We start from the raw sequence: 25,390 nt of genomic DNA on the forward strand, positions 1-25,390 counted from the left end.
TCTTACTAGTTCCTATGTACGAAAGATGCCACAGCCCTGGTTAACAGCACCTACCAGTGCCTCCCACAGTTCTCAGCATACATCCGAAGCTCCCCCCAGCTGACATGGCCACAAGAGCGCCCCGTGTTCTCCACACCCCACCCTCTGCACACCGCCTGACTGGGGGACCGTCCCCCCACACCATGCCGTCTGGCCGCTAAGCCTCCCAGCCACAGCTCCCCCTGCCTGGAACAGCCTCCCCGACCCCACCACCCCCATAATCCACCTGACTTGGCCAACCCTGGTCATCTTCAAGTCTCAACACAGATGTCCCCTCCTCCTAGAAGCCTTCCCACATCACCCCAAGTCGGGGTGGGCCCAGCTTCTGCATCACACCTGTGCCTCTGACCACATCTGTTCTGCCTGGCCTCCCTTCTAATGAGCAGGGGACCCCACCTGTCTTGTTCTCTACTGTACCCCCAGTGCCAACACAAGGGAGGTATCCCTCCATCCCTCTGCATCACTAACAGAGCACCCCAAGGGTCGATGCCCCATCGGGGCCCATTGGGGCCCAAAGTGGCTGACAGCCCTTGTAGGGGCCGCCTCTCTAATTACCCCCCTCATCACCCAGCACCCCCATACATACATCGTCTTCTTTGGTGCCCCCCCAGAAGTTGGTCCCTCCGGCATAGCTGGGAATGTTGAGGACAGCAATTCCCTGGAGACTGGGGAGTGGGATGGGCCGCCCATCACACTGAGCAGCACAGACGCAGGACAAGGAGAGAGAAGAGAGAGGCAGGGCATCCATCGGTCCTTCTCCACCAGCGACCATCCCCAGAGCTGAGGCAGCCACAGCCAGGGGCTGGGCTCCTGCCGAGGGGCCAAAAGGCTGGGCAGCCCCTGGGAGAACGGCTAACAGGAGACCAGCGGCGCCACTGACCGCTGGCAATGGCGGGAGGCCATCTTGCTCACCTCCAGCAGGACCTTCTGCTCCAGGTTCTTGTAGGTTCTGTGCAGCAGCTCCTTGGTTCCGAGAACCCCATACCACATCATGTTCTTGGTTCGACTCCTAGAGACGGAAAGCAAAGAACTGACGCGGGCTGTGGCTCTCCCAACAGTTGACTACAGCAGCTGCTGCAAAGTGTGGGAGCAGCATCTGGTCAAATGGGCCAGACTCTGCAATTCCTTGACGCAGTGACACCTCCAGGAAGAACGTGTTCCTGTATGTATCTACGTAAGACATGCGTAAACGTTATCTACTGACAGGAAATTGTGCTAGAAAGTAATGTTTCCCAAGTAATCATGCCCTGAAAAGAAAAAAAAACATTACAGAACCTCACCAAAATTTTATCAGTCATGACTCTCTCCAACTATAAAATTATGCTTACCATAAAACACTCGGAAAGTACAAAAAAGGACAAAGGAAAAAGCGCTCTTCCACGTCTGTATGTGCTGATGACAAATGCTGATGTGTGTTTCCTCAGTCTTTTCTAGGCACGTGATTTACGGGTGAAATAAGCGGCCTACAGTCTAACCCGCACTGCCCACCCTGCCCCGCACGAGCAGCTGCCTGGCGGCTATTTCCCTACGTCACTTAACGAAGTTAATCTCTTTGACCAGACGTGGCTTGTTACCACTCTGAGCTCTATCAATTATACTGCACCGACCCCCTGGCCAACATTCCCAATCACCTCTCTGGGACAGATCTGTAGAAAGAGAATTCTTCCAGGCAGGCTTTTCAAAGCTCTCGAAGCAAACTCAGGGAAAGTTACACCAGGGGCCAAAGTCCTACAAATGTGTCACACACCACCTGTTCCTCACCTACTTTACTCTGCTAAATTATGTCCATTTTAATGCCTTTTGTCATTATTTTTGGGCTCACGGGAAATTCTGAGTGATTCGGGCTCGCCACCACGTGCCATATGCCAGGACGTCCCGGGACACCTCCACACTGTCCCCTGTCACACAAAGCCCCAGAGCGCAGAGGTGTTTGAGTTCTTGAGCATGGTTTTGTTTTCCCACAAACGTCCAACTACACATAACGTGGGTGACTCCTCGGGTATGCAACTCCCTCCCACCCAGACTCCCAGAGGCGACCCTCCGCAAAAGCGGCGGCACGCAGGGCACGTGGCAGGCTGCGGGCTCTCCGGCCAGGTGCCCCGACCTCGGCACCGACGGCTCTTCTCTGCCCAGACTGCATGCAGCTCCCGCCCCCTCTCCCAGAAGGTCACGGCCCAATGGGCTCTTCCTCCGGGTGGCGGCTGCGGGGTGGGAGGCGGGCACACCTGCCCTGCTCCCGCAGAGGAGCGGGGTTTCTACTTCAGCCGGGAGGAAAGCTCCCCATTTCTTCCTCCCTGTGCCCAGGCCAGGGGGAGCAGAGATGGTAACTCGGGGGAAGAACCTGAACAGCCCAGGGAAAGCCTGCAGGACCCCATGTGGACACCTTCCTGTGGAGCGGGGTTCCCATGGGCCCTGATCCCGCTGGGGGAGACAGCCGGTGTGGTGAGCACACAGACAATGACACTGGAGACTCTGCCACAGGAACAGCACACTTCACATCACCTGCCTCTTCACAGTGTCATCACAGACCCACAACCACCTAGGAGACTCTCCAATCGACCAGTCGCTCGTTTTCTCATGAATTCGCCCCAAACTGACCGACACTAGGAGACCCCTCCTCCAGGCCGGCCTCTTGAGCTTCCACCCACTCCCCCCACATGCGTGGAGGCATCTACGCCTTCCGACACAAAGCACTCAGGCTCGTCTCTCTCTGCCTTAGCACTGCACGTACCCTTCACCCAGACTCCAGAAGTTACCTCACCCTCCAGAGGAGAAACAAGAAACACGTGGAGGACAGGTGTGTTCACAGGCGTCACCCACCTGCACTTCTCCGGGTGTTCGTCACGCTTGTTGTTGAAGTCCAGGGATATCTTCGCATCCAGGCCGATGCCAAAGTAATTGTTCATGACACACTTCTCTGTGTAGTACTCTCTGCAAAGGGAGTTCAGAGCAATTAAAACCACCTGCTTGGCCCTCTGACCTCACAGCCTCCCAACCTCTAAGCGCTCCTTCCTGAGGGCAAAACTCATTGTTAGTTTGGGGTTTGTTTTTTCTTTTTGGTAACAACTTTATTGAGACCTAATTAACATACCATATAAATTAACCATTCAAAATGTACAATGCAACGATAATAATGCATTCGCGGAGTCACAGAACCATCACTACAGTCAATTTAAAAACATTTCATCGCCCCCAAAAGAAAGTTTTTAGCTGTCAGCCCCAACGCCTGCCTCCCCGGGGCCTGGCAATCACCAATCCACTTCCCGTCTCTATGGCTCTGCCTCTTCTGGGCAATGCACAGAAATGGGATCACGCTGTGGGGTTAACCATTCAAAATGTACAATGCAACGATAATAATGCATTCGCGGAGTCACAGAACCATCACTACAGTCAATTTAAAAACATTTCATCGCCCCCAAAAGAAAGTTTTTAGCTGTCAGCCCCAACGCCTGCCTCCCCGGGGCCTGGCAATCACCAATCCACTTCCCGTCTCTATGGCTCTGCCTCTTCTGGGCAATGCACAGAAATGGGATCACGCTGTGGGGGCCTTTATGTCTTTCCCCTTCACTGAGCACAGGTTTTCAAGGTTCATCTGTGTTTAGCGCTTCGCCCCAGCGTGGGGGTGCCCCACTTTATCCATTCATCAGGTGGACGTCTGGGCCGTTATCGTTAACGTTCGCACACACACTTGAGCGTGAACGTGTTTCACTTCTCTCCGGCACGTCCCAGGAGTGGAGCTGCTGGGCCATGTTTCCCACGGCGGTCTGAGGACCTGCCAGGCTGTTTCCCACAGCGCTGCTGTCTCACGCTCCCACCAGCAACAGCACACCTGATGCCTTCATGGCCCAGACTCACAGAGACCTGAACTCAATGTCAAAAGGACCCTCAAACATCCCTAGACCCAACAAAGCAGCCTCCGAATTGGAAAACGCCCATCCCAGCCCCACGGTGACAACAGCTCCCTCTCCCGTGTCCACTGCTCTAAGACTCATTTCATTCCAGCTTCTGCAGCTCCACCCAGCCTCACCCTCCCGCTGTGGAGCCAAACGCCCACTGTCATGGCCACAGGGGTCACAGCTAGGGCTCTGCGAACCCTGGTTCCCCTCAGCGCAGGTGGGCGAAGGGAGCAGCCCCCGGCCTCCACCCAGAGGAAGCAGCAAGGAGAAGGTGTGTTCCTGCTGTTCCTAGTGGAAGTTCCCATGGAAACTCGACAGGGTGGGGGCGCAGGGCTCCGGCTTGGCCCAGAACCCCCCCACACTTTAGATGAGCAGGCTCCTGCAGCCTGAACTGAGAAGTGATCACCACGTGCACACTTCTATGACACAGCTAATCCGAGCTCCTCAGAGCTGGGTGACAGCAAAGCTCTGGGACAAAACTATTTTCTGGACTGAAAACGACGTGTTGTCCAGTATTTACAGATTCTGGGGAAAGAGAGGGATCCAAGCCAGAAAAATGGCATAGGGACAGAGGGAGGACAGGCCAGGTACGGGCCCTGGGAAGTAAGTGGCAGACGGGCGGCTGTGGGCGGCTGTGGGTGGCCGTAGGAGGCCGTGGGAGGCCATCGCAGGCAAAGGTGGGGAGGTGCCAGGTGACAGCCCCGGCATGCCACCCTGGGTGAAGGCGAGAGAGCAGTTTTTGTCCCCACGAGTGGAGAAGTGCACACTCTCTGAAGAGGAGCAGAGGAAAAGAGACCGAGAGCCACAGCTGCAGACACAGAGCCTCAGTGATCGCGGGTGAAGGGAACAGACAAAATGGCGAGCTCGGGGCCCGGTGGGCGTGGCTCATGGAAGGGTGCGGCTCTGGCCTTTTTGAGGAAACCACCTCGGGAGGGGTGGGGAGCAGCCTGGCTGGCAGCAGTGTCAGGTCCCGGAGGGGACGCCAAGGTGCTGGGCAGGCCTGCGCCAGGCAGCAGGTGTCTGGAACGTGGCCGCTCGCTGGCAAACCGGCCCGGCAGAGCTGCCACATCACAGACTTTCATTCCGCTTTCCCAAAACCCAGTTTCTGTAAACGGTACACTTCTCACTGTTACCCTGCCCCACGCCAGATGCGTGGTTGGCAACTTCCAACCAACTGCCACCAGTCACTAGCTGCCCAGGACTTGCCATCAGACGGCAGGAAGGAAAACCTAGAAGAACGGGTTTTCAAAATTGCACGTGTCCGCAATGGCCTCTGTGCACACGAGGCCCTGCCAGCACTGCCGCAGAGAAGCCCCACACGCCTCGGCACCGCCAGAGGACCCAGCGCGAGCAGCACGGAGCCGCGCCGGAACGTCCCTCCCGCTCGTCTAAACCTCTAAGTGTCAGCCTGGGGACCGCGAGCAGGAGCTTCCAGCCTAGGAACCTGTGACTCTGCAGCACCAACAGGGGCGCAGACTGCACGGGAAAGCAGCAGGTGGCAAAGGCAGAGGGAGGATCAGGAAGAAACGCCAACACGGGGCCGGCCAAGGCTACTGAAGAACAATGCAGAGGTGACAATGAAGAAACTGCAAAGTTAGTTCCCAGTGGGAGTTTCTGAACCACCGGAAACCTCGGAACGTGAAGTCTGCTCAGCAGACACTGACTCATGGCGGCTGCAAGGCCCTGGGGATGAGCCGGGACCGGCAAAGCCCCTCGCAGGGAGCCTCCGGCCACACTCGGCCGCAGCTCCACAGCCCCGGGGTTCTCCCTGTCGGCTGACGTCGCCTACGGCTCAGGAGTTTCCCTAATTCGAATCAGTTTTCTATGCTCCGGCATTTTTTTTTAACAATGTGCTCCCTCGGTGCACCCCATACTCACAGGTTTTCTGGTTCGGAGTTGAAGGGATCAGCATTAATCAATAAGCGACTGATGACGGATCCTCCAGGCAAGGAACCGGACATCCCAGCCCGAACGTCTGTGAGGGGACAACGGAGGACACGCACTGTCAGGAGCTGAGCTAAGAGAAGCTCACGTCTCTGAGGCTGACACACACAGCCTTCAGAACATTCTAATTAGAGGTTTCCAAAATAACATATAAACGTGTCCAAATTTTGACAATTAACAGCCTCAAGTCGAAAATCACTATCATCGATACGTATTCATGGAACAAAAATAAACACACAGAGTGGTAGAAATCAACACCTATGACACACGTAAAAAACAAAAACAGAAACAATAACAAAACAGTTCCCTTTAAACGTAAGAAATTCCACCAAAATGACTTCTTTGCACAACCAGTCTTGAGAGTCCAGCCTTGCAGCTTTAGAAGGCAAAATTCACGAGAAATAACCAGTAAGGAACACTCACGTGGCCAGAACCTTCACGCTATCTGCACAGGTTTAAAAATTTTAAATCAAACATAAGGCAGAAACCTAACTCTACTTCTGACTCTTCTGCCATCCATCCTTTCCAGTAACATCTTTCTCACTGATTAACCAAAGGTTTCTCATTAGCCTCGCTTCCAAAGAGCTTCCGGAATCGTCTTCCTTTTCAGTTGAGATTCACTGGCACTTGCCAAACCACTTACAAGAGCAGACGGTGTGGCTAAGGGGCCTCAGGAACCTACCTGAAGCTGGTCAGGGGAGTCTCACTGGCAATTGCAACCCCCGTACTAGTCCTTCCTTTGAAGACACACAGTATTGTCACCCCACCCTCCCGGGCAAGGGAAAGAAACGGCAGGAGTTGCCCCCACCCCACCTAGCAGGGAAAAGAAAGTCGACTGGGCCCAGCCCTCCTGGCAGCTAGCTGTGCTCCTCCTGCAACCATGCTGGAAATGACAAGATGACCCCACGGTCCCCGTCACTGCCAGCCTGCCCCCCGCTTTCTACTCAGGGTATCTCCTGTTTACCCTTCAGCACCCAGCTCAAGTGTTGTCTGCTCCATGCCACCCTCACGGAGCCCTAGGTGGTGATTTGGGTGCTGTCTGCCCTTTGCAATAAACAAGGGCACTTTCCACACCATGGTCTAACTTTACAGTTCTGTCTAGTTCCCCGTCCTGTAACTCTTGGAGGACAGGGACCCAGTCTCGTTCATTCCCACAGACCCAGTGCCGGGCAAAGCGACAGGCCCCCACCTCGCTGGCCTGTAGGTTAGGGCCTTGATACCCTCTTGCAGACACATTCAGCCACGGTCAACCCTGGCCCACCTAGGGGTGGGGACACTCACTTGGAAACAGGATCTTTGTGTTCAGTGCTGGCAGGCCGTCCCGATTTCCTGACTGGGGAGGAAGAGACGCAGAACTGCCCAGTGACAAACTTCCTTTGCTTATCAGCTTCTCACATGGTGATCTGGACACTATAAAAGCAGGAGAGAACCATAAGACAATCCAAAATAGAACATGACTAATTATTAGAAAAATGCCAGGTAGAAAGGCTGAGGGCAGTGAGGAACAGTCACACACCGCCGGCCAGCCCTGGGTAAGGTGGCGTGAGATAGAGAAAGAGGCCCAGGGAGAGAGAAACGAGGAGGGGACAGAGAGGCTAGTAGGTCTGGAAACCCTCTAGAGCAGGGGTCCCTAACCCCTGGGCCGTGGACCAGCACTGGTCTGTGGCCTGTTAGGAACTGGGCCACACAGCAGGTGAGCGGCGGGTAGTGAGCGAAGCTTCGTCTGTATTTGCAGCCACTCCCCAGCACTGGCATCACCGCCTCAGCTCCACCTCAGATCGTCAGGCATTAGATTCTCATAGGAGCAGCGGTCCCTGGTGCCAAAAAGGTTGGGGACCGCTGCTCTAAAGGGTGACAAAGGCCACCGAGGGAGAGGCTGGGCAGACGTGGAGGGGCTAAGTCTTAGTCACTCGGAGGGCTGTGGGAGCCCATGCAGAGTGCAGCTCTGAGTAGCAATGACCATGGAGTAGACTAAGGGAGACACCTCTAGTGGCTTCTCCAGGATCCAGAGGAGGAGGCCACAGAGGGCCAGTGAAGGGGGCAACTGTCCACATCACGAGCCGAGCTGAGGCTGTTCCAGGAGGGCAGGGGTCCCCAGCAGACGGTCCGTGGGGCTGCAACCAGAAGCGCCTGGCGAGGCCAGCTCTGGCTGCAGTGAATTTCGCACACAGGCATTTGGCTGGTGGCAGCCAGGGGCCCTTGAGCCCTGAACTGGGACCCGTGGGGCACACAGAGGACTCACAGGCCCTGAGCCCTGTTGGGTCTGAGGTGCGCAGGCAGGTTCTGGGGAGAGCATGGTCCTAGGCGGCAAGACTCCCCGCCGCCCCCCACACACCTCCCACCTGCCACCAGACAAGCTGCATACAGTGGGCAGAGCGGGTGGAGCAAAGAAAAGGTCACGTGTCCTGACTTCCACACTGCCAAGTGACCAAAGCAATGACGAAGCAGCACCCTGAAACCTCCCTCGGCAAGCGGAGTGGCGGCGACAAGGCCTGGTGGCGGCGCTGAGGGCCGCGCGCCAGCCGCACAGTACCTTTGCGGAGGCTCCTGCACTTGGCCGCCGCACAGCTCCCGCTGTGGCACAGTCTGTCATCCGATTTCAGGTCCTTCTTCCCCTCCGACTCGGAGAGCCCCAAGACAAGCCTCTCCTGTTCTTGGGTCTGGGCGTTCTGCTCGTCGACAGCTGTGCGAGGAGAGAGTTTGTGGCTCAGCCGTGGGTGTCACCACAGACAAGGCCAAGCTGACGCGGTCCCTGTAGAACAGACTCCCCTCTTCATCTCCCAGCTGTGTGGCAGGGTCACCACATGTTAGGGCCCTTCCGGGGAGTGGGCCCCATCCAGGAATCAGTTTCTTCACCATACTCTCCGTGGGAGCCCATGCGAGGCACCTTCACACCAGCTGGGAAGGTCCCACCGGCTCTGCCTCCTCCTTTCCAGACCCCCGGGGTGCTGCCCCAGTCAGCAGCGTCTTTACATCAGACACAAGCAGGTGAAGAGGGAGCAATGTCCCCAGCCCGCTCTTAGGTGGGAGGAGCTGCCACATGCCACGCGGTCCAGAAGTAAACCGGACAGGCTGGAAGTGACCGGCGCCCTGGCCTACACACGGGTCCCTGTCTATCACCACACTTGGGAGAAGGGCGTGCCCCGTGCCCAGCGGATAAAGCTCCCGCGTTACTAAGAGACTAGCCACCTTTTTCTGTGTGTTCTATGATCTGACGGATCGCCTTCTTCAGGCTGTTGGCTCTTAGCATGAGTTGTTCCCGAGGCCGGAATATCTGTGGCCGGGCTGGGCACGCCGACCCCACCGAGCGGTCCACTGCGGAGCCACAGCCGCTGCCCAGCCCGTCTCCGTCTTCCGCCTCCTCAGCAATGGTGGGCGGTGGGGTGGGCAGAGAGGACAAGGCCTGCGACTCGTCGTCCAAAGTCTTGAGGAGGGAATCCAGCTTCTCTTTCAGGACAGAGCACTAAACGAGAAACGAATGGGAGGAGATGGGGTGCCTCTCCGTCCTGATGGCCTCCCGCTCGGGTGCCCTGGGACAAACCTTCTTGGCCACGGCCTCTGACTCCTCCGAGCCCTCAGCTGTCTTCTCATAGGCCTTGCCCACTCGCGCCACGAAGTCCTTCACCGTCTCGCAGAGCACCCTGTGGGAGCGAACGCAGAGACACTTCCAGACACTTCTGCTGGGGACCCGGCACCCTGCATGGTGGACCCCGGCTCCCCCAAGGCCACTGGCACTCACTTCGCCGATGATATCACCACCGAGTGCTGGTCAGAGGTCAGGATTTTAGAAAGATGGGCCGCGACAGAGTCTTCATAGAAGAGAATCTGCTGTACCTACAATTATCCCAAAACGGGTCAGTCCACGCCCACGAAGTCCTCGCCCGCTTGCCTGCCCCCCCACTGGCCCCGCCTCGGCTCACTTCACTAGCCTATCTGAGACCCACAGAGCCATCTGAAAGATTTCAAAGGCTTCAGCAAGATACAGACAGATGGATCTTAACAAAAAACAATGTGTCAATATCAACTTACAAACAGCTCTGCTTCTCTATCTGCAGCTCACCAAGAGCAGCATGTGCTGGGGACTGTCACCTTTAACACAGGAGTCCACAGGCAGGGCTCCTTAACTTAGGGCCCCTTCACAGCAAACACGCATCTCTCTACCTGGGTGGGGACTGGCCCGGCCCCTCCCCTTCTCTCAAGCCGGGCACCGGGCACCTGCTGCCTGCTGAGATGGGAGCGCTAACCACGTGATGGACCCCTCTCTCTAGGCTCCGCCCAGGGCTCGGCAAACTTTACTGCAGGTTACACAGTAAACCCCTGAGGCTTCGCACACATATTCGTCTTCTCTTAAAAGACACAGACCATTCTCTGCTCGCCAGCCACGTCAAAGCAGGCCCAGGCAGATCTGGCCTAGAGGCCACAGTCTACTGACTGCTGCCCTAGCCCACTGTCCTTGACCCTCTTGACAGGCGGCCAGCCCTTGGCAGAGTTTTCTGTCTCCTGCTCAACCAGCAGCCAGCTCGCCCAGTGGGAATAAGGACAGCTATGTGCCCAGTACTGTGCTGTTGCAGGATAAAATGAAGAAGGCAAAAGGCAAAGTCCAAGCCCTTACAGAACTACTCGTAAAAGGAAAAGAAGGGCTAACCGCCGAACTAGCACAGGCTAACTACAAAGGGTCACGTGCAGGGTCACCGAGGAGCCAGCCAACAGAGTGCACTGGAAGAGGAGGAAGTCCTTGGAGACCACCAGCACAAAGGACCCCAAATCTTGGTGACAGCCCAGGAAGCCCCCAGCTGACCTCGAAGCCAGGGAAAAGGTTTGGTGTCAGAGTGCACACAGCTCCAGCTCAACCTTGGGCTGACCCTGCACCCCTGCGGGTCCGACCTAGGGCAGGGCGTGAGGGCACGCAGGGGGCAACCGGAAGTACCTCGGAACCCTCGCTGAAGTCCTCGGTGACGACGGTGGAAGAGGAGGCCGGCCGGGGGGGTTTGGTCTCATAGGCCATGACGCTCCACCTGCACACACGAAGGCAGCTCTCAGCAGCTGACTCCAGCAGCCGGGGTGGGCCTGGGACTCAACTTTACACAATGCTAACTATCTGTAAGCCCTCTGTCTTGACTCCACGCCCCATAACTTGGCTCTTCGCTTTACTGAGAACAAATGTCACACCAACAGGGCCGTGTAGCTCCGCTGAAGGAGGTAAAATGTATCCCAGAACCAGAGATCTACAGCCCCTCGGCCAGCTGCCAGCTCCCCCAGGGGGCACACATTCCACAGGCACCGAAGGCACACACACCTCCCTCAAGAGGAGCAGCCAGTGTGTGTTTGAAATCATGCCTGCTAATGGCAACCACAGGATCCTGTGACAGAACACGAGCGTCTTCAACACCACCAATTTACCACAGGCTGGGGGTCCGTGGGATTTCAGACACAAACTCAAACTAAAAGCAGCTCACTCAGGAAGAATCCAAAGAATTTTTAGACAGAGAACACGTATCCAATTCTTCGATTCTTCTGGGAACGGGATATGGGAAAAGCGGTTTGCTCACCTACGGACAAGGAGGACTTTGCTGACAGGAGCTGGATGCGGGCTGCAATGGCCAAAGGGGACAGAGCCACCTTCACAAGAGCCCCAGTGGGTCAGGGCTGGCCCCTGAGAAGATGTGACCACTGTGAGCAAGGTTCCTAACCTGTTCTGTTACCTTTCTCATAATCTTGATCAAAAGTTAAAAGAATTCTCACTGAGGTCAAATTTTTACAAGTCCCTACAGTGAGCCCACAGTTTGCAGGGACCCCAGGAAAGAACACCTCATGCAGGTGACCGGTCTCAGTGCGCGTCCCCACTCACCTGTCCAGCATCTTGGTGCTGGCTCTTTCCAGCTTCTCCAGGATCTGCGGGAGCTGGGTGTCATCGTCACAGGCCGAGCCCCAGCCTAACACACGAGCCAGGTCGTTCCCTGTGCCGAGCGGCAACACTCCCAGCTGACACTGACAGACACAGCAGGAAGACACGGCATTCAACACCCTGCTTCTCGCTGGCAACGGTGGCTGCGCTCGGCGCGAGATCTGCTCTACGGTGCAGTGCTGGCCCTTTGGCAGAGCCGTGAGGTAGCACAGGTGGCCTTTCTGACTCGACAGAGATGTCCTCCGTCTCTCACAGGTCCGCGTCTTGACGATTAATCCTCTAGGACCTCTCTGATATTTATTTCCCATGTTCACAGCCATGGCCACAGTCCTGTCCCTGACAGGTGAGTTCCTGAACCCCTGAAAGAGCACTCTGTGACTCCCCACCACCTGGTCATCCACTACAACATCTTACTCACTGCTACCAAGTTCATCTTCCAAAAACGTTACCAGTGCCGTATCACTCCTCTAAAAACATCCTCAGTGGCTTCTAAGTCCCATCAAAACAGATACCAGGACATCCACGGTCTGGCCACCAAACTTGAGCATGCCCCAGGGAGCCCCAACCACTGCTCAGGCCCTGCCCCCTTGGAATTCCCAACCCAGAGCCCCCCACGGAAAGCCCGCCACACCAGATCAGTGCTCAGGAAGCTCCCCAGACACTCAGGAGCGAGTGAGTGAGCTCCCTCCGCCTCCGACCCCGATGTGCCATGTGCGGGGAGGGTCACTGGTCCACCCTAAGCACTGCACAGCCCAGGGCCACCTGCCTGGCCACACAAGGGAGGTCCCACCACCATGCCGGGGACAGTAGGCTGGAGGGCGAGGACGAGGAAGCCCGAGCACCAGGCAGAGAGGTGACCATCCTGCCCAGTCAGAGCTCCATGGAGAGGAGGCAGTGAGGAGGGGGTGAGGCAGAGAAGCAGAGGAGAAAGGAGGAGCCGACTTGGGGGCCCTGGGAAACTGTGTTGTGGAGTCTGGGCTTGATCCTAAAGCAAGGGGCCACGGGAAAGCTCAGAGGTGCTCGAGCAGAACCGCCCATGGGACAGCCCCCAAGGAGGAGAGGACAGACGGAGGCCTGGGGGGCCTGGACACCTGGGGCGGCAGGACTGAGCCCCACAGCTGACTGGAAATGAGGGGGGAGGAGGAGGGGAGAATCAACAACTGTGGGGGAGGTGCTACTCTCAGACTCAGAGGAGGGGAGTGCAGAGGAAGGCAGGGCTGAGCAGTGGACTCCAGACTGGAAATGTCAGGCCTGCAGCAGGAGCTGAGCAGCAACCAGGTGGAAGGTGAGAACCGCAGAGCGGGTGGGGCCTCAGGAAAGCCGGGGGACAGGGGATCAAGTGGCACAGAAAAGCCGAAGGAGATAAGTGCTCACTGAACTCAGCTGAGGGGGTGAAGTCATTTTCTGACTAGTGACAATGAACTTGTAGATTCCTGGCGAAGTCACTGGACCTGAGTGTAGTGCTCTAGGTTCACCACTAGGGAGCAGCATCCTCTTTCCTGAGCAAATGGCCTGGCTTGAGTTTAGGTCATGGTGCACCGTGGACAACACTCAGGGACTCGGGGATAAATACTGAGAACAAGCAGTCTGCCCACCTACAAGGACCCCTGACACCGAGAGTAGGACGAGAATGCTAAGTCTATGAAAAATACTCTCCAGTCAGATCAAAGATTTGAAGAAAAAGTATGACAAAAGCAAATGACAAACTAGGAAAAAATATGACCAAGGAAGTTTATACCCTTAATATGACAATAATTCTTAGAAATCAATTTTTTTAAAAAAAATCTCAAAATCTAGACAGTAAACATAAACAAGATGATTCATTTAAAAATTTATGGTTAAATGAGAGATTTGACTTCACCAGAATTAAAAATAAAACACATTTTGTCTACTTAATTGAGCAAAAAGGAACAAAGTGGAACAATGGACGGTGTGTGGGAAAGGATGGTTTTCCGGTAGCATCGGGAAATTAAATTGGTACAGCCCTGATGGAGCTCAGTGTGACAGGACAGAGCACGGTCTACATGTGGGTGCCCTGAGAGAACAGAGTCGGGCGCGTGTGCGGTTTTCACCAGAGCAGTCCTTCCAAAGCAGTGTGAGCTGGCCCAGAGCCGGCCCAGCTCTGCCCAGTGTTGAGCCACCCCACACCCCGCCACTTACGGCCGTGGCGTGACCGCACGTGCCACAACGTGCTGATCTTAAAAGTGCGGTGCCAGAACGGCATGGCACGAGCCCGTCTGAGTTAAAACTGCGTCGCACCACACGCGTGCTGACAGGCGGGCCTGAGGGGCTGTTACCAGTCAGCGGTGGGTCACTACCGCGGGGGGAGGAGAGCGAGGAAACGGGGGGTGGAAAAGCCACTTTTTTTTTTCTAATAATCAATGAACTTTTTTTTTTAATAATCAGAAAATTCTATTTTTAATTTAATAGAGGCAAAAAATCTAAGTCTAAGGGACCCTAACTCTGACTTGAAGTTCAAGTCTACTCTGTCCCCTCCTCACCAGCAAGAGGCATCAGGCAGTAGATTATATCGCTAACCAATGAGCAGGCAGGTGCAGAGGATGGCAGCTCCACCCAGACCTGCTCCCAACCTGGGACTGGCAGGGACCAGAATGTTCTTTCTATAGCTCCTTTGTAGCTCCCTTTACTTCTAACTGTGAAGTTCCTGTTCCTATGTCACAGCTACAGCCCCGGGCACCCTGATGCTATCTAGCCACCTGCTCTTCCCTCGGAGACCCTCGCGGCCCCTTCCGGTAACGGTGCTCCAAGGAGACAAGGAGCATCGCCCAGGATAGCGTGGCCTGTCTCTGACTGTGACACTGCTCTCCCTGGGCTGGGCCCTTCCACGTCAGGTACCTGTTTGTGCAGATTGAGGCTGTCAATTTCAGAGAGGACCCAGCCGACACTGCCGTCCCCACCGCACACCAGAATCCGAAAGGTATCAAACTTCTGGAATAAGCGTAAGCTGCAGAGAAAAAAAGTCGATGAAATGAGGCACATTCTAAAGGACAAATGATGTCCAGTTAGCCCTGGACGAGGGGCCCCTTCTGTGTCCCCCATGCCAACCCTGCGCCCCTACCTGTGAATAGACCTCTCGGAGACAGAGCCCACGTGTGCTCAGGCTCAGCCACTGGGGCCCCCACCCACGGCCTCTGCACCCAACCTGGCTCCCCCAGCCGCACACTCAGCCAGCAGCCCCACGTGTTGCTCGGGAGCCCAGGCCACAGGATTCTGTTCATACTTTACCTGTCCTCTGGGCCACTCCAACCTCCCAGGCATTGTGACCCACTCCACCTCCTTCCTGTGCTTCTTATCACCTTGCCACCTGCATTCAGTGTCCCCCTCAGCACACCCCACAGCCTTCTGCTCACTCCTCACCCTCTCCCTGAATGACCTCAGCCCATTCAGGGACCACACAGAAGACGCCAATGACCCCAAATGACCTAAATGACTCAGAACGATGACCTCGAGGTTTTCCTGAAAGACAACACTTGCACGTGTCTACCAAACACGCCACTCGGATGTCGCATGGGGGCCTCCTTGTTCTAGGCTGCCTTCCTTGGAGAATGGCAGAACCACCATCAACCCAGTCACCAAGCCAGTCCCCACTGTCCCCTGAGTGCAGGCCACCACTGTATCTCTGATAATCACTACCAGAGCCCCCTCCCTACCTCAGGTCTCCTGCAGCACCCTCCAACTCCGGCCAGCAGCCTAATCTTCCCAAATCAAGTCTTGCCGAGTGCCTCGCTGTAAGAAGTTACCTCTTGTTTCTAAGAAAGGCTCATACCTCTCGGCCAGCACCCATGCCCCTTCCTGGCCAGCAGCCACTTGCCCATCTGCCCAGCTGCTGCCGCTGCCATGGCCGCCCCACCATGTTGTCACCGCCTTGCACACACGGCACCTCTGCCTAGAAGGCTCCCCCTTATCCCGCCACAGCTCTCCTCGATGCTGCTTCAGGGGGGAAACTGAGACGCCCCCACCCACAGTTTAATTTATAAGCCCCGTCCCTGGGTTCCCACAGAATCTGCACATCTCCTTGTCAACGTGACAGATCACTCTGGTGACCGTGACTACCCGTGTGCCGCACCCCTGGCAGGCAGGGCCCCACCTTAATGGCCGTGCATCCAGCCAAGCCTGAGCCAGAGGAAGGTCTCGGAGGACAAACAGGGCGACTGACATGATCCAGAACTCGAGGGATAAACAGAGGTGAGGCTCTGAAGCGGCAAGGCTGTGTCTGACCTTCAGGTCGTGACAGAAATGGTCACATATTCCTCTGAGAACACGGACCTCTCTCAGGCCCCCTGCTCCCTGGAGAAGAGGCGACACGTCTGTCACAGCCAGGAATCTAGGGAATGAGGCGGCACCTCTAAGCGCTGTCGCAGCGGGGCACGGTGGAGGCTGCTCCCCAGAAACAGGAATGTCCTACAGCGACAACCAGGGCGCCTCGATGGGGCCGCCGCCTACGTTGTCTGGTCTCACACTCAACGCCCAGCATGAACACGGGGTTTGCACGTGGCTGCACCAACGTTTACTCTCAAGCTCCCTGCTCAAAGCCACTTCACGGCGTTTGCTCACCACCCACGGTGCCATGTTGAACAATCCTGTTTGGGACAGTGTGACAAGGGTTGCCCGATCCCTCCGTTGGCCCATTTTTTGACTAAAAGGACTCTTTTATGAATCCAGCAGTGAACATGTTTCTGCACCACTCAGTTACTAAGCCTCTCTGCCAAAATCTGAGAGTGCTGCCTCTGAGGAAACAGGCTAGAGAGTTGCCATCTGTGACTCTCCAGCAGTGACGTGCTGCCAGTGGGAAATCCAACACACGAGCCCCACCCCACCCCCCGGGGACAGTGTTGCATGGACGCTCCGCCTGGTGCCCAGGATCATGTCACAGTAGCCCCTGCTCCAAAAAACACCATCCTAGGAACCTCTCAGGGAAAACACACCAGAGAACAGGAACTGTAAGTACCTCCCACTATGGACGTCCTGGCCGACGTCCCGAATGACCGAGGAGGGTGGCGGAGCGCCTGCCTTGAATTGCTGCTTCCAGACCAGGAAGGAGCTCGTTCAGAGGACAGAACTCACAGAAGCAACTGTAAAATCTCAAAACTACAAAGAACACGTCAGCTCTCCGGCTGGCTGACTGAATGTGTCATTACTTTGCCCCTAAACCAGCCCAGCACATCTCCACGTGTCACTGCACCCGCGAGCTGAGTGGCTTCCTGTGCCCTCCAAAATCTCTCTTTTTTCAGCCTCACTGGGAGAAGGCATCCTCGATAAAAACAGCAAGGCAGGTCTGTAACTACTGACGTCAGAACACATCCACGCTATTATATGCTGACACACGTACACAGCAGACTGCGCAACGGCAGGTAACACACGACCACATCTGGCTTACAAGTGTGTGCACACACTTGAAGGTTGGAGAAACACACAGGGGCACTTCTGTGAGTGGAATGTGGGGAGGGGATGATTTACGAAAGACCACTTTATCTTCCTGTTGAAAAATATCTGTATCTTTGAATCTTTTTTTAATAAACATGCATCACCTTCAATTTTTTCAAAACTCCAAGAAAGGGATATTTTACAAGCATCCTACCCGAGGTGTGGGCCTCCATTCATGAGGTCGAAGACCTGGGCAGGATTCAGCAGCTGCTTGAACCTTCTGAGGAACTTCACGCCCTGGTTGTCCCCACTTTTTGAATTGACAAAGACCAATAAGGGGCTTGTGCAGGATGGAGGACATGTGGCCTTCCAGAAGCCTGGATGTGAGAATGAAAAGGACAGGAGAAAATGTGAAAGCCACGAAGACACAAGGGGCAGTCTTAATCAGCTGCAAGTAATCCCCAGGGGACCTTCTGCAGACAGGTACACACGCGCCCAGGTACCCAGAGGCACTGATAGGCACACTGCCACACAGCCACTCCCCACGCAGAAGGAAGCGCGTCCCCATCCCGTCTGGCTTCACGTTTACAAGGAGTCTAAAATGTCGTGCGCCTCCCTGCTCCATCCTCCCCTCTCGCCCTAAGTCTGGAGGAGCTGATGTCCTCAGAGACACATGCCGTTTCCTGCCTCTCCACCAACACGTGTTGACATTCATCAGATGCCACCTGGACAAGTGGCAGCAGGCATGGGACCACATGCTAATTAGCATCTGCGGGGAGGCGGAGACCAGCTGGTGAACATGGCTCCGACGGCTCACATCAGATGGACGACAGTCTTCGGCTTGGTCCTACCCACAGCCACCTGGACCCATCCTTCAAGGAAGTCACCAGCCTCGAGTGCTAAGTGTGCCCAGGGGCCACTGGGACACCATCTACCACCTGTGTACATAGCTCCTCTCCCCCCGACGGCTGGGCCTGACCTCTTCCCAACCACATCTCAAAATCACCAACACAGCTAATGCTAGCGTGGGGGAGGGGAACACACAGAGGGAGAAGCATGAGAAAGGGGACAGGCTGGCATGCATGTGGCACCTACCATCGGAGTCGATGCTGTTGAGAGCCGTGGGAGGGATGACTGACACTTTACACAGGCCCAGCGGGCACCTGGTCAGTAAGGATTCCTTACACGCCGTGTGCACCTGCAGTAAGAGCCCATGGTCACGAGGGGCCACGCCTCCTTCGCACCCCACCCCCAGGGCTCCCTGGCAGGGCACCTGCCCACCCTCGGGGGAGGGACGAGGCCCGCGGCGCTCACTCACCATGGCCTTGCACCAGAGGCAGCGCCAGTCCTGCAGGCGCAGCACGCTGCCGCAGGTCTTGTCGCACACTGTGCACTTGGCGCTCACAGGCAGGTTTCCTTCCAGCCACTGGTGAGGCATGGCGACCTGCAGACCGAGTGGAGACACACACTGGGGACGTCCAAGCGCCCCGCAGGGCACAGAAGCCCGGGGCGAAGATGCCTCCAGATGGACTCCACCGAGGCATTGCTCTCCACCGAGGCGGAGGGAAGGTGGGGTCTGCCCGGCGCTGCCCACCCACTGCTCCTGCCCGGGTCTGGCGCCAACGCGCACGCGGAGCCCCAGAACACAGGGGGAGCCACTCCAAGCCGGGAGGAAGAGAACTGAGCATGGGCCGGGGGCGGAGGGAGAGTCTCTTGTCCCGGTGCCAGTGGTCCCCCTGTGCATACCCCATCCTCGTCCTCGATGATGTCCTTCCCAATGGAGGCCAGTGTGGTCCACTTGCAGTTACTGGTTGCACGCACAGCACACCGCTTGTGGGCCTTAAACTTGCACACTGTGAGAGAATAAACAGGCGAACCCTGAAGCCTCGATCTCGACAGCCACTTCCTGTGCTCAAAATGGCAGTCGGCAGAACTGCCCGGTCCCCGGGGAAAGCTGGAGCGAACACACCGCACCCCTGCTGTGAGCTCACTCCTGGGACACGCACAGAGACCGACCACGGTGAGACCAGGACAGCAGGAGTCGGCAGACTTTCTGCCAAGGGCCAGAGAGCAACCAGCTCAGGCTTCGCTGGCCATACACGGTCTCAGTCCCAACTACTCAAGCTGCCCCTGCACGAGGGCCACCAGGGACCATGCTGCATACGGACGCTGAAATCTAACCGTCATATGATTTTCTGTGTCGCGAAGTAATTGTCTTCTTTTGATTTTTTTCAACCGTTTAAAAATGTGAAACCATTCTGAACCTCACAGGCCACATAAACACGGCAGGTGGGTGGGGTTCGGCCCGCGGGCCACAGTTTGCCTTTCTTTGCTCCTGTGTAAACACTAGAGCCCTGTCCCCTACATCTGCAAGACAGTCTTTAATCCATTTCTCCTCAACCCAGTTTACCCGGAGAAGGGGTGCACCCCCACCGGGGCTCTCCCTTTGTGTCCTCTCCGTTTCCTCTCCGCATCTCCTAAAAACCGCCTCCCTCTTCCTCTGCTCCATCACTGGGAAAAGTAAATTATCAAAGACTCCTCAGCAGGCACAAAAATAGACAGGGGCCACGGGATCACTTTACTCCTGACTTGCGGTGACTACGTTCGGGTTTCTCGGGCCGGGCCGCCTCCCCCAGCAGGACACCGCAGCATCCGCACCTTCACAGGACAGGCCGTGCGACGTGACCCCAGACAGCGCCTCGCGGCACACGTTGCAGTAGGTGGGCCTCGCGTGCGAGCAGGCGTACCAGTTGTGCATCCCTGAGAAGTGGTCCATGCTGTACTGCGTCGGCTAGGAGGAGAAAAAGACGGCCAAGACGGGGTGAGCCTCTGACAGCCTGGACGTGGTAACCTGAACGGGAGCCAGCGAAGAATCGAGGGAGTGGAGGGGAGGGAACTCACTCCTGGGACAAAGGATGGTGTCACGCAGCCCGATGGGCAGCCTTAGTTTACAAGGAACATGCTGAGAAAGTGAGTTCCGGAACGTACAGTCCACGCGTGGGAGAGACTCGGATGGCAGAATATTAAGGAGAGGACAACAAGGGCTGTTTTTCTTTTTTTACCTCAAAATGCTCCCTGTTCTGGACAGTCTTCAGAGCTGCAATCCAATCTTCCATTTCTTTTCTGTTATCGGCGCATAAGATGAGCTTCCTGCATGGAGTGATGACCTAGAGGAAGGAACAACGGACATATTCAACGTGTCCATAAACGAAGGACAGATGCCAACAGCCACAGAACACTGTAAGAACCTACTTTCACTACGTGTGTTATAGTGAAAAATAACTTTAGTTCAGATATTCAATTGAACAGAACATAAAAACGGACATCACGGGTCACTGAAAATCAAGAACCATCTCAAACCAAAACACAACCAAATTTAGTTTACACATTCACCCACAATCAACCAACGTGGATATTTCTGAACTATTTACTATTTAAACACAGTAATAAGCTGTAGGAAATTTTTTAAAAAGGAAAAGAAAACAGTGGTCATTACTCCAAAGAGCTCACAAATTGACACCCGGCACTTACAGAGTTTAGGGCAAGTTACTCTAAGAATAAGGTGAGCACCTCATGTGTACCCTACAGAAATGCTGTCTACAAAACCTCCTGATGGATGGTGACAGACTAACATGCAGCTATCGCACATAGGGCCGGAGCAACTTAACTGGAAATGAGGTCCTGAGCCTGGTAATTGTCAGCAAATAAAAATTACATCCATAGCATATAAAAAGTTTTCATAAATCAATAGAGAAAAAAATCTTTCTTATAGAAAGAAGGCTATAAATTTACATTTCACAGAAAACGAATGGCTAACAAGTTATTTTTCACCTAACAGATTGGCAAGGTTTTAAAAGAGGATGATGCGGTGTTGGCAAAGGTGTACGAGAAAGAGTTCTCCCGCAGTACTGATAGGAGGGAAACAGGGTATAAACTTTTCAGAGAAAAACTAGCCATGTCTAGCAAAAGTTATAATCTACTTAATTCTGTTTTATAATGATAAAAATATCTACATCGTTCCAAAGTCAACACTATAAAATGAGGTACAGTCAAAAGTCTAGCCCTGTATCTGTCCCCTCCATCCTGGTCCCTCCCTTCCGCAAGGGTAGCTCTGAAAAAAATAATAAAGGTTTATCCCTCCATTTTTAAGATATATGCAAATACATGTCTATATGCATATCCCCCTTAAAACGGCGGCACGCCTTAGACGCGTTCTCGTAAGAGAACTTCTTCCTTTAGTTGTATGTCCTGGCTGTCCCTCCTCAGCACACACATGTGTCCCTTGTTCTTTGTCACAGCCACACGGTGCTGCATAGTGTGGAAGCACCAGAGGCTACTCAACCGGTTCCCTATTAATGGATCTGATGTCGCTGAAAAGCCTTTAGTATGTCAAACAGTGCCGCAACGTACAGTCTTTACAAGGATCTTTTCATATTTACCAGTGTATTTAGGGACAAATTCCTTGAAGAAGAACGACGCTGACAGTAAACGCATATGTCATTTTGCTAGCTACTGCCAAATTCCCCTGCACAGGGGCTCTGCCATTTTACATCCCCACCAGCAGTGTCAGGAAAACGTCTGCTTCCCCAGAGATGCACCAATAAAATCTGTTATTTAACCTCTGGGTTTCTGACCATCTTACAGTTTTAATTTATATGAGGAAGACCCAATTTAAGTGATTAGATTGACCATGTTTCTGGCTCAGAAAATATGGAAACGGTGTTTTATAAATTATCTCTTCAGTGATGTCCATAAGCTACCTATAAAGCTTAATCACAGAAGAGGATAATGGGAACTGGGTCGCAAATGCAAGGTACTGCTCACTCTTTCACGTAGCCGGGGTAACTGGGTAATATGTGAAGGGGGCGGCTGGGTGCAGAAAGAGGGTGAGAGACACCGGATGACAGAAAACAAGCCTAGGGACGCTGAGTGCTCTCCTGAGGGAGCGAGGTGGGAGCCACCAGACTCTCTGATGCTCCGAGAGCACTGCCAACAGCCCAAATCCCAGAAGTGACAATGCCCATCCACCCGGCAAAGGCATGCTGAGTTCTGCTCTAGACCTGGGTGGGACTCAGGGCCCGTGAGAGGCAGGGCACCGACTCACACAGAGATCACGCGGGGGACAGCTGTACAAGGAAGCAATTTCAGACACTGGTGCGCGCCACGCAGACAAAGCGGGCTGTGGGAGGCCGATGGGAGCAGGCCAGGCCCTGGAAAAGCCGGCTACTGTCAACGGCCTGTGGCTGGGGCTTAAGGAGTTCTCACCAGTAACTATAAAATTCAGCAAACACCTCTTTATCATGCACTCTGGGGTGAGTTTTAATATTTGAACATTTTTATCAGCGTAATAAATACAATTACAGAAAGATAATATACTTGCTTGTGCATAACTTGCGAGTTATATTAGGAGTTATGCAATATGATATTTACAGAAGAGAACAATGAGATGTCTCATGTCCTGTTCCACTGTAGGTCTTGCTTCTACTACTCGCATGACGACCTGTACAGGACGAAGTGCCCATGTAATCCCAGATCTCAGCCATGGCGTCCGAGCAGGGGGAGCTCTGGGCCCCTCCATCTTCCGCATACGAAGGAGGGGGTTACCAAAACGGCACCACTGGGCGGCCAGCTAGAGACAAAATTGTTACATTGAAGATGGAGAGTTAATTAAATAAATGATAAATGATGTCATTTCCTCAATCTGTGCAATTCTTGACAGGGTGTCAACACTGACCAACAGGTAAATGTCCAAGAACCTGGTTTTCGGCCTTTTTCAGAAGCTCTTACTTGTGCCCGTGTGAAGCCTCACACGGGCCTGGGTCTAAACCACATGGCCAATGACTGGTTGGGAACAGGGGCAGAGGGAGCTTCCGCCTTCATTTCTCTCCTGGAAAAGGGGGATGATAAAAGCCACCTGACAGAGTTGCTATGGGATTGAATGGGACCAAACATGGAGAGGGCCCAACAAGCGTTCAGGACACACCTCGGGGTCTGCGGCCCGGATGAGCTGTGTAACGTGGAGCCACTGCCTCCCCTCCCAGCACCCCCATTTGCTCATCTGAAAACTGGGGCTATTAATGGTGATGTCACCTCCTGGTGCTGTGAGGTTCAGGGCGCGGACCACAGTGCTGAGAACTGCACCCACGTGTTCTCACAGGTGAGCGCTAACCACTGTTACTCTCAGCTCTCCCTCGGGCCCTAGGTGCTGAGGTGAACACAGCATCAGTTTGCCAGGAGCGAAGCATGGCTCTTCCTTGTGGATATCATCTTCCTGATGCTGTTCTGGTGCCACCTCCCAGATCATGAGAATCGTCACGGAAGACTCCCACCAAACAAAAATCAGTCTTTGCCTCTCTCCGATCACCCTCTGCCACCTTCGAGGGAGAATCCGTATTTCTCAGCCGCCCACAGACCGCCATGACTCCCTCTCCTCACCTGGGCCTCCTGCGAGCTCCCAACAGCCTCCCAGCCTGGGGGTCTCCCAGACTCAGGAGCAGTCCCGCACATGTGGGACGGATGGGGGTAGGGGTGGGGGCCGCCTCAGGAGGAAAGGAGAGCGGGGGGCGGGGGGGCTGCCTCTGAGGGAGACGTCTTGGACGGCGCTTCCTATCCAATCCCTTGATTTTGGACAAGAGTGGGCAGGGAGGACCCAGGGGAGAAGCAGATGCTAGATGAGACCTCCCGGTTGCTCCCTTGTGGCTACTCATCCCATTCATCCAAGCAGAAAGGCAGGATTCAGGGGAGTCGCTCTAAGGAATAGTAAGAGTGTCCCTTTGTTTACACTGCAGCCAAGGAATGGTACAAAAAAGTTAGAACTGTCTCCCAAATCTAGCCCTCACACAGCAAAAGCTTCAGAGACCCAAAAGATGCTCTATATTTTTCAAGCAAATTTGCAAGGTAAGAAATGGCTCACATAAATGAATCAACTTAAAAGGTAAATGCAAATTAAAAGTAGGGTAAAACAGTGAACATGACAGGACAAATCGGTGACGTCAGAGATTCAGCGGGCCAGGACCCACGACTGGTATGAGCAGACTTGGTACCAAGGAAGGGGCAGAGTACCACAGAGCAAGAAGGACAGCTACACGGAAACCCACAAACTCAAGAGAGAAAGCACATCCCAGACCTCGAAGTTGGAAGGATAAGAGACAGTGAAACAGAAAGGGAGGAAAAACAGAGAAAATGAAATGGTGAAAGCGCTTCTCACATAAGCCCCTCAAGCAAGCTGGAAGAGCAATACGCAGATTTCAATGCTTAGACTCTTGCTGGAATTCTCTCAAAAGTAAAAGAATTTAAAAATCGGTAAGAAATAAAGCAGACCAGCTAACAGAAAAAAAAAAAAAATGAGTAAAAGACTTGAACAGTTATTTCACAACTAGCCAATAAGGTGCAGGAAAAGGTGCTCGACTGAATCATCGGAAAGTAGAAATTAAACCCCGAGCGAGATTCACCCTTCCCTGTGGCTGAACCGAAAAAGACGGAGACAGCCGAGCTGGTGGGGCGGGGACAGCTGCACGCGCAGGCACCGCTGGTGGGAGTGCAGCTCGGTGCCAGAGCTCTGGAAAACAGTGAGGCTGGTCCTATACTCAGCCGACGGCCCTGGAATTCCATCCGCACAGCCAACAGAAATCCAAACGCGTGTCCCCCTCACCGAGACACAGGCGAAGCTGTGGCACCAGCACTCTGACGGGCCCGCACTGCACACAGCTCAGCGCTGGGAATAACGCAGAGCAATGAGAAGGCGCCAGCACTGCCACCCGCAGTGACACGATGGAGTTCACGACGCTGAGGCGAAACACAGTGGGAGTGTGCAAACGAACGTCAGACACTGGCCGAGCTATGTTTTTTTAAAAAGTGTTAGAAATGGATCTCAAACCTAGGAGGAAAAACGCTCAATCTTATTCATAAGATAAATGCAAATTAAAGTTACGAAACATCTTTTTTTATCTACTAAATAGTGATCAATAGTTTGATAACATGTTCTGTTGACTCTAATACGTTGGGGTGTGAATTAATACAACTCCTATGGGGAACATTTGGTGAAATCTGGCAAACTTTAAAATGCACATCTGTCTTAGCAACAGTGCATTTATAAATTTATCCTACAAATACGTCTCGTGAGAACTGACACACAGTTTATACGAGGTTGTTCATGGCAGCATTCACTGGAAACAACTCAAATACTGATTAAAACTAGAAGGAGACTGCGTAAATTATGGAG

At 54.3% G+C, this 25,390-nt stretch overlaps 1 protein-coding gene across 1 annotated transcript in view; it reads right to left on the reverse strand.

Annotated features, from left to right (window-relative positions):
• The window catches only part of DGKD (diacylglycerol kinase delta), a 70,938-nt gene that overhangs the window by 12,953 nt on the left and 32,595 nt on the right, over nucleotides 1–25,390 (reverse strand). Inside the window, exons 3-20 of the mRNA XM_006906618.1 lie at nucleotides 20,232–20,336; nucleotides 19,828–19,960; nucleotides 18,916–19,022; nucleotides 18,488–18,613; nucleotides 18,265–18,367; nucleotides 17,384–17,546; nucleotides 14,641–14,749; nucleotides 11,728–11,867; nucleotides 10,807–10,894; nucleotides 9,619–9,713; nucleotides 9,421–9,520; nucleotides 9,069–9,342; nucleotides 8,413–8,562; nucleotides 7,161–7,289; nucleotides 5,814–5,910; nucleotides 2,860–2,970; nucleotides 952–1,048; nucleotides 626–733 (exon numbers count right to left, since the gene is read on the reverse strand). Coding sequence (XP_006906680.1) covers nucleotides 626–733; nucleotides 952–1,048; nucleotides 2,860–2,970; nucleotides 5,814–5,910; nucleotides 7,161–7,289; nucleotides 8,413–8,562; nucleotides 9,069–9,342; nucleotides 9,421–9,520; nucleotides 9,619–9,713; nucleotides 10,807–10,894; nucleotides 11,728–11,867; nucleotides 14,641–14,749; nucleotides 17,384–17,546; nucleotides 18,265–18,367; nucleotides 18,488–18,613; nucleotides 18,916–19,022; nucleotides 19,828–19,960; nucleotides 20,232–20,336 — 2,235 coding nt within the window. The remainder of the gene's footprint in view (nucleotides 1–625; nucleotides 734–951; nucleotides 1,049–2,859; nucleotides 2,971–5,813; nucleotides 5,911–7,160; nucleotides 7,290–8,412; nucleotides 8,563–9,068; nucleotides 9,343–9,420; nucleotides 9,521–9,618; nucleotides 9,714–10,806; nucleotides 10,895–11,727; nucleotides 11,868–14,640; nucleotides 14,750–17,383; nucleotides 17,547–18,264; nucleotides 18,368–18,487; nucleotides 18,614–18,915; nucleotides 19,023–19,827; nucleotides 19,961–20,231; nucleotides 20,337–25,390) is intronic.

Source organism: Pteropus alecto, unplaced genomic scaffold (assembly GCF_000325575.1).
Source record: "Pteropus alecto unplaced genomic scaffold, ASM32557v1 scaffold110, whole genome shotgun sequence".
Taxonomy (NCBI): domain Eukaryota; kingdom Metazoa; phylum Chordata; class Mammalia; order Chiroptera; family Pteropodidae; genus Pteropus; species Pteropus alecto.